Here is a 7888-nt window from a genome sequence, read left to right on the forward strand (position 1 = left end):
GTCCCAGATGTGTACGGTCCCATCACAGCTCACCACGTGCTGCGATGCCTCCAGCTGGCTCACGTAGAAAACAGATTTCTTGTGCTCGGCGTACGTGAACCGTGGTGGCACCTCACTGGTGCCATCCCCGTAGTTGTATAAGGGCCAAAGGCGGACAGTTTTGTCCTTGCTGCCACTAAGAAAGAAGTCCTCGCTGCTGAGCGGTGCCACGCACTTGATGGCCCCTGAATGCCCTGAGAAACTCTGCAGCTTGATCTGGTGGAAGTGGAAGCGGGGGTCGTGTTGGCTCACCCCAATCTCATACTGCCAGTAAGCCAGCCAGTTCCCACATAGCATGTGGGTGCTGCGAGGAAGGTCATGCTTCAGGGCATTCTCCTCACTGGATGACCTGGGAATAAAGCCATCAGTGCCAGCACTGAGGCGAAGTAAGCCAAGACCCTCACGCTGTGTGTCCACAGGGACCTGGATGCGGTTCCCTACCAGCACGCTCCCAAAAGTACCAGAGTGACTGTCCTCACTAGAGAAGGGCTCGGTCCCTCGTGTATCTTGGTCTGAGCTCACAGCACTCGGTGTTTGTTCCAGGCTAACGATGTGCAGGCTCTTGGGGTTCACGTTCTCCAGGTAGAGGCTGGCCAGCTTCTCAACCAGGGAGTGGTTGGGCACAACCATCCGAATAACATCACCTGAAAAGAGAGAATGTGGCTTCAAGGGAAGGAATTTCCCCATCGTCGCCTCTCATCATCAACAGCAGAAGAAGGGTCAGCACAGGGGCTGTGAACACAACATCCCCCACAAGCCATAGCCACATGCTCCCAGCCAAAGAAGCCTGAAGCCTGGTGGGCTCCCAACCCAACAAGCAGACCAAGCCACAGTGTAGGAGTTGTGGGTTTCCCCCAGCAGCCCTGCACCCTCTGACTTCTCCTGAGCTCAGGTCCAGCATGTGTGTGCAGAGCACAGAGCTCTCTCACAAATCCTAGGAGATGGTGGCCAAGCCGTACCTAGCAAGCAAGAGAAGGGGATGTAGGTGACGTAGGCCATCTCAGGGTTAAACACCTTCTGTAACTCCATCAGCACGGCCGGATCCAGGGCCAGCAGCTTCCCATCTGAGAGGGGCACTTCCATCACCGGCACCTCACAGCTGCTCAGTGACTCTGCCGTCAACCCCTGGACAAGAGAAAACAGGAAGATACCCAAGATCAGATGCTGTGATCACGTAATTAATTACACAAACACAGCCTGGGCTGGATGCTGCTGACACCAGTACTGGTGTAGGCAGGTATGCCCACCACATCCCTGTAGCTGGGTACTGGGGGATGGCAGGAGGACCTCTCCCACATCACTGACCTGGTCTTGCAGCTCCTGCAGCAGTGAGAACGCTCCAAAGAAGTTTCTCACGGTGTCACTCAAATGCTGCTGCACCATCTCCTGCCCAATCCGCAGGCAGATCAAAGCAATTAGGCTGATTGTCTTAACGCACAGGACAATACGGGCCTGGGCACCACTGGGGAAACTGAAGAGGACATCCATTACCAGCTTGCTTTCCACAGATCCCTTTTTCCCCTCCTCTGCTTCATGCTTCCTCCCTTGTCTGTGTTATCAGAAGCTCTCGAGCAGCACAAGCTCTACGTGCACGCTGTGCACCAGTGCAAGGAGATGCATGTCAGGGCAGGAGCAGCCCCACAACCCCAGGAGTGTTAAGGCCCTCACAGAACCATTTCCAAACCCCCAATTTTGAGCTGTGCCGATCCTGGCTGAAGGCACAGCAGACTGCAGCACTTACCCAACTGCTGGAGAAGTGAGGAAGCCCAGCACTGGGAGCAGCACCTCCTGGCTGATCTTGGGGAGAATGTCCATGAGCGTGGTGTCCGAGAGACACACCACGATCTTCTGAGTCAGCGTCACAGCAGCCAGGAGCCCTGCCTCCTTCCGACTGTTCAACCGGCCACCACCAGACCCACCGCTGGGTGCAACCTGCAAAAGGAATCCTCCACTGCCAGGGCCACCACCTCTCCAGCAGGACACATCAAAGGTGATCCCAGGATCACCTGAGCTCAGCCTCAAAACCCAGCACAGTAGCACTGGTCACAACCCCTGGGAGAGGAACCTGAGCACTGAGCCTCAATGACAACTCGTGTCTTGTACTCAAGGGATGAGCCTGAAAACTGATGGACATCTGTCAGCACAAGAGATGAGCCTGGAGAGAACAGGACACGACATCCCCAAGCTCACACATGTCCCTGCAGGACGCTCCCCCCACTGTGAAACTCAAGAGAGGAGAGAGAGACAATCCCAGACTGGCCCAGACCATCACCACCCTGGACACTGCAGAGCATCATTTGCCAGCTGAGGAAGAGGAGAAACCCATCACATACACACGACTTAAAGCAAGAATCAGTGTCTTCATCTCGTGCCATGTTGAGCCTGGATGCACAGACTGCAGAGGAACAGTCCTTGCAGGAAATATCCAGGCACAAATTATGGGCAAACCTGCTGCTGACTTCTAGAAATCCAGCTGCTAATAACTTGATGAGGCAGAAGAGCGCATCTTTTTTTGCTGACACCATACCAATCCTAGTTACAGCAATGCCAAAGAGTTAACAACATCAGCAGAAACACTACAAGATTTCTTTCCAGATTGTCCTATTTCCTAACTCCTAGACAAATCAAACACCCCATAAAGAGAGCCAATAGCAAAAAAACACAAACAATTCCCAGTTTCCGCTAGATTTCTTGTACACCTGCCATCTTCCAGCTCATCACAGAGGCTCTTCCTCTCACTAAATATCCACTCTGCCAAATCCTGCCAGAAGAATTGACTTTATCCTATTTGTGACCCGCAAGTTTCATCGCTTTAATATCAGGTTGCCAAATGCTGTTCACAGGGGTATTAATCCCCCCCAGTGCCCCAAGCAATAAGTTGAGTAAAGCAAAGCAGAGCAGCTGGAGTTACGATTGCAACTGGGTGGAGAATGGTTTTGCTGAAAAATGGGATTTTTTCCCCTGAAAAAATCTCCCCTTCAACACTGGAAAAACTGACAATGCCTTTTTGTTTTCTTTAAATGAACAGCTGTGGCCTCTTTTCCTCTAGGTTTAAATTATCAAAAAGCTATTGAAGTTTTTTCCATTTAAACAAGAATCCATAACCAAAGTGTTTATAACCACTAAAAAGGGAGCAATATGAAAAATAAGCCTGTTTAAAACATTTTAAACCTTTTTTTTTAAATGAAAAATTGGTTGTTTTTCAACCAGCTGCATTATGCACATTTTCTTCTATGAATTTCAAGCTGAAAAGTTTGTAAGTCTTGCCAGTATTTTTAATGCAGTCGAAAAACCTCCTTTAGCCTCTCTGGGGACTATCTCAGATAAGATCCCCTGGCTACCCATACAGACCTCTAAAAACACTCGCTCCAGCAATGCCACAGCAGCCCGAGCTGCTCTGCCTGCCCCTTATCACAGTCCCACCCTGGTGCCAGCTCTGTTCCAGGTCACTCGCCCAGCAAAGCAAAAGAAAACCTTTTCCTCTGGCTTCACACACACCCGCAATGGGTCTGACAGGGAAAGGCCCTGGCTGAGATGGGGAAAGAGGGGCTGTGGAAGCCCCATGCAGATCCAGGGTGGCCAAGGCTTGCTGAAGAGCAAAGCCCACATACGCAGCTTTGCTGGAAGCCGTCCAGAACTTATGGCAGAGGGTGAAAGTGCCTCTTCTGGCTGCATCAGCACAGCCCTTCTCAGCCAACACAGCCAGAGCTGCTCAGCCCACACCAGCCCAGACCCAGCTCAACCAAGCAGAAATTTTGACGCAGGAGGCTCCTGGTGAAGCTGGACTATTTTCTGTGCATCTTCCTATCGTGCCTGGACACAGCTCTCGCCCCAACGCGCGCGAGAAGAGGAGAAAAGGCAATACTGACCAGGTAGCTGATGTAGGGCAGGTACTGGTAGGTGAGGACAGGCTCTCCATACAGGTATGCCACATGCACGAGACAGGCCAGCACTGGCTTGGACACCTGATCTCCCAGGACTGGCCGTTTTTGGTAGATATTTCCTGTACTCAGGGGACTGTTCTCATCGTTGCTTGGTACAAACTGCTGCCTGGTGGGGCCTGCCCAGAGACAACATCATGAGCTGAAGCAGGAGGCTACACCCAAGCCACAAGGCACCCAGCAGATTGTTTTGGGGCACAGCCCACCCCGGGGTGTGAGGAGCAGACATTACCAACGTAGCAGGATGTGAGCAGACGGAGCAGGTTCCTGGCGATGAAGCGGGACGTGACGGTAGGGCCCAGCTTGGCTGAGAGCCACCTCACCATCTTACAGGCTGTGTCTGCAAAACAGAAACAGTCACAAGGACAGAGGCCGGCACGGCGCAGATTAGCTATCACCCGGCTGCTGCCCAGACCCTGCCTGCACCACAGGCAGCTCCCTGAGTCTCAGATCCACCCACTTCAGTGGAGACCTGGCCTTTTATACTGGTTTCAAGGCTGTCCCCAAGCTGGGACCACAGACACCCCCAATTCTGGACCCACTTCTTCCCAGGCTCTCCCCTTCTCCTGCTCACTGCTTTACTGGGTGTTTGTCATGCTCAGCAGAAAGACTCAACGTTAGCAGGGTCTTACCCAGGAGTATTGTCTGCTCTTTGTCATCGGAGTGATCTGGCAGGTCCTCTCCCTCTCCATCCTCTGGCTCGCTGCTGTCATCAGCCAGGGTGACATCTTCAGAGGCACCAGCATCCCCGGCCACCGTCAGCTCTGCATCAACCACAGCGTCATCATGCTCCTCTTCTTCATGCTCCTCTTCCTCCTCCTCGGAGTCCTCGCTCTGTTTCAGGTCCTGGCTGCTGTCCATGGACTTCAAGCTGCTCTTGTCCTTCTGGGAATCCCCATCCGCAGGTCTGTCCTCTCCCAGGGACACCTCGCTGGCACTGCTCTTGTCACTCAGCCGCCCAAGGCTGAGCGATTCCTGCTCCTGAGGCTGCAGGGACTCCCCGACATAGAGGCCACTCTGGAAGTCCTCGCTCTCGGGCAGGTAGGCTTGGTCGTGGAAGCTGACACCAGAGGTGTAGTCGAGGAGGTCGAGCGTGGCAGAGCCGTGCTCCACATCCATTTTGATCTCCTCCCCAAATACACATGACACCGGGCTTTCCCCTCCACTTTCATCATCTTCTGCTGTGCCAAGGAGGGATTTGGTCTCCTCCCGCGAGCTCTCGATGCCGATAAGAATCTGCAGGATGTGTGGCAGCAGGTTCAGGAGGAAGGACTGCAGCCCCAGGCGCACTATCAGCTGGGCGATGAAGCAGTCTGTATAGAGGTAGAACCTGCCGTGGCGGTAGCAGGGGGCCTCATACGCTCCGATCAATGGCTTGAGCAAGTATTTATTGGCATTCTTGGGACCTAGGGATTTAGCAATAGGTTCAAAGAGATACCAGGCTGCGTAGACAGCAGTATACTCCTCGGACATCAGAGACAATATGAAGGGCAGAAGAATCTCCAAGCCTTCAGGAGTGATTTCAGAAAGGATCCCCTCCAGCTGCTGCCACAGCTGGAAAACAAGTTCCCGGCCCTGACCTTCATCCTCTATCTTCTTTGCCTGATAAGTGAAAATGAATTTGTGCAGGGCTGGGAAGTATGTGGGGAAGGGGACAATAGAGCTGAAGGGACTGAGGAGCTGCGTGGGACAGGGTGGGGGGAGGCCCTGGGAGATGGGTTTGTATTCAAACAACTGCACCGTGCCCTTGCCCATCCTGGTCTTTAGGAGCTTCTCTACCGGCACGCTCAGCTGCAGCAGGACGTGCAGCACGTGCTGGAGCGGGGCCGGGATCTCCTTGGGATGGTAGCGACACAGATTACGCACCATCAGGAACCGCTCCAACAGGGATGCGTCAGGCTTCGAAGGACGAATCCTTGGTGCAAATATAATCTCAGCTACCAGAATGCCCAAAGCTTGCATGTCCCTCTGGAAGAGGTCTGAGAGACCCAGGGGTGGCTCTTCCCACAGCCGCTCCATTAGCTGCATCTCACTGCTTAAGCCTTTAACCAAGAAATTGTCCAATTTCTCCAGTTCTTCCAGGGCTTGAAGTGGATTGAAACCTTCAGGAAGTGTGATTTTCATGTCAACCTGATCCACAGCACCTGCCTTGCTCCGACGGAGAGGTCGGACACCTGAGGTTTTGCCTTCAGTGGTGTAAGCAGGGAGGGTGGAGGGCTGTGCTGAAGGCACAGTGGCACAGGGCTGGTCAGCAGCTCTACTACTGGCAGAAATCGAATCCAGGGCTTCTGTCCCTTGTTCTAAATCATCCTCACCAGCAACAGGTTTCTCCCCAGACCAAGTGGTTTCACTAGGAGTAGCCTCCAGGACCAGCCCATTAACTGCATCCATCACCTGGCCTTGGATATCCTCCAAAAACACAGTCTCCCTAATGTTCTGGAGAAGAGGCCGGGCAATGGCTGGAGCTTCAGCAGGTGTGTAGGCAGGTCCCACCATACGCCTGGGATGTGGCTGGTCAAAGAGCTGCACAACCCCGTAAGTTGTCAGATGTGTGTGGTTATCTACTAGATGGAGGCAGACGTTCTTCTCCTTGACAGCATCTTTCCCCAGCAGCTTGTACCCAAAAGTGAGATCAATCCAGTGGTGGAGGTCCTGAGAAACTTCACGGCTCTCAAGCAGCATGCGGTGGACTTCAATGAACTCCTCGTAGGAGCTACACCAAGATGGCACGTCCAGGTCAGGCATATCCGGATGGATGGATCGGAAAATGGAGGGGTCGGTATAAAACTCTGGGATGCACTCATCTGGGGTCCAGCTCTGCATGCGCTCCATGCTGGCTGGATACTCATTGGGCTCCCACTGGGACCTCACGTGGCAGCACAGCACTGCCTTGGGTGTCCTCCGGGCCGTGTACACATAGTAGGTGATATCTGAAAGCACATCGGAGATGTGATGGGGGACGTGGAGCTGCTCCCCACTTGACCCACCAGCAACAAACGCCTGCTTGGTCATCTCATAGGTGAAGTCCAGCTGCTTGTCTCCCTTGTTGAGTCGGAACTTGGATTTCCTTAGGTCCCTGAACTTGCCGTTTTTGGTAGTGAAGTCCACCACCCATGGAAGAACTGGGTGATAATTGGGGTCTCCCATTCTCCTCCCAGCCAAACTGTTTAGACGCATAAGGTAGTCAAAGTTGCTGACCTGCCCGTGTACCCACTGTAACACCAGGTCTCGGAGGTCCTTCTGGCAGGCGGTGCACCTCACCTCCTGCCCTCGCGTGCCAGTGCTGCTGTGCTCACTCAGTCGTTCCAGACCAGCCTCCACATTTGCTTCCTCCCTCTTTGGTCCCTCGTACTCTCTGAAGTTCACACGGAGCCGGCTGCACAGCTTCTCATCCACAGCCACATAAGGCCCCGCAAGCCAGACCCGCTTGGTGACAAGCCTTCATGGCCTGCAGCACATGGAAGAGGAGGAAGAGGATTTTGGCATGGCTGTTGGTGAGCTTGGCCGGGCTGAAAGTCACGATGTCGTGCAAACAGTACTGCACGTAAGGGTAGACAATGTACAGCATGTTGGCTGACTCAAGCAGAGCTTCAGCCTGCAGCACGTTGGGGCACGAGGTCACCCCCTTGGTGACCACCACACTCTCCTTGGCGGGGGAAGCACCGGGCATGCTCTTTCCCACATGAAGGACAGGGCAGCCATAAGCCTTCTGCAGGGCGGCCCGCAGCGCGTCCAGGGCTGGCACGGTGGGCGGCACATCGGCGTGTCGGTACGGCCGCGCGTACAGGCAGTGAGCCTGGCACCACAGGTTCCGGTAATTCTGGGAGGCGACGCTCTGCATGAAGCCGTGCAGGGTCTCCATGTTGCCATTCCGCTGGTCCAAGGTGGGGGGCTGCACCCGCAGCGGG

The 7888-nt window shown here is 54.0% G+C and overlaps 1 protein-coding gene across 1 annotated transcript in view; it reads right to left on the reverse strand.

The window, feature by feature from the left end:
* Positions 1 to 7884, reverse strand: part of WDR81 (WD repeat domain 81) — a gene marked incomplete at its 5' end in the record, with an annotated part of 10047 nt that extends 2163 nt beyond the window's left edge. Inside the window, 8 exon segments of the mRNA XM_010177349.1 lie at positions 1 to 683; positions 999 to 1164; positions 1345 to 1510; positions 1781 to 1971; positions 3909 to 4099; positions 4213 to 4320; positions 4613 to 7383; positions 7385 to 7884. The exon segment at positions 1 to 683 is cut by the window's left edge and continues 1 nt beyond it. Coding sequence (XP_010175651.1) covers positions 1 to 683; positions 999 to 1164; positions 1345 to 1510; positions 1781 to 1971; positions 3909 to 4099; positions 4213 to 4320; positions 4613 to 7383; positions 7385 to 7884 — 4776 coding nt within the window.
* Between the last annotated feature and the right edge of the window lie 4 nt (positions 7885 to 7888).

Source organism: Antrostomus carolinensis, unplaced genomic scaffold, assembly GCF_000700745.2.
Source record: "Antrostomus carolinensis isolate BGI_N321 unplaced genomic scaffold, ASM70074v2 scaffold16091, whole genome shotgun sequence".
NCBI classification, from domain to species: domain Eukaryota; kingdom Metazoa; phylum Chordata; class Aves; order Caprimulgiformes; family Caprimulgidae; genus Antrostomus; species Antrostomus carolinensis.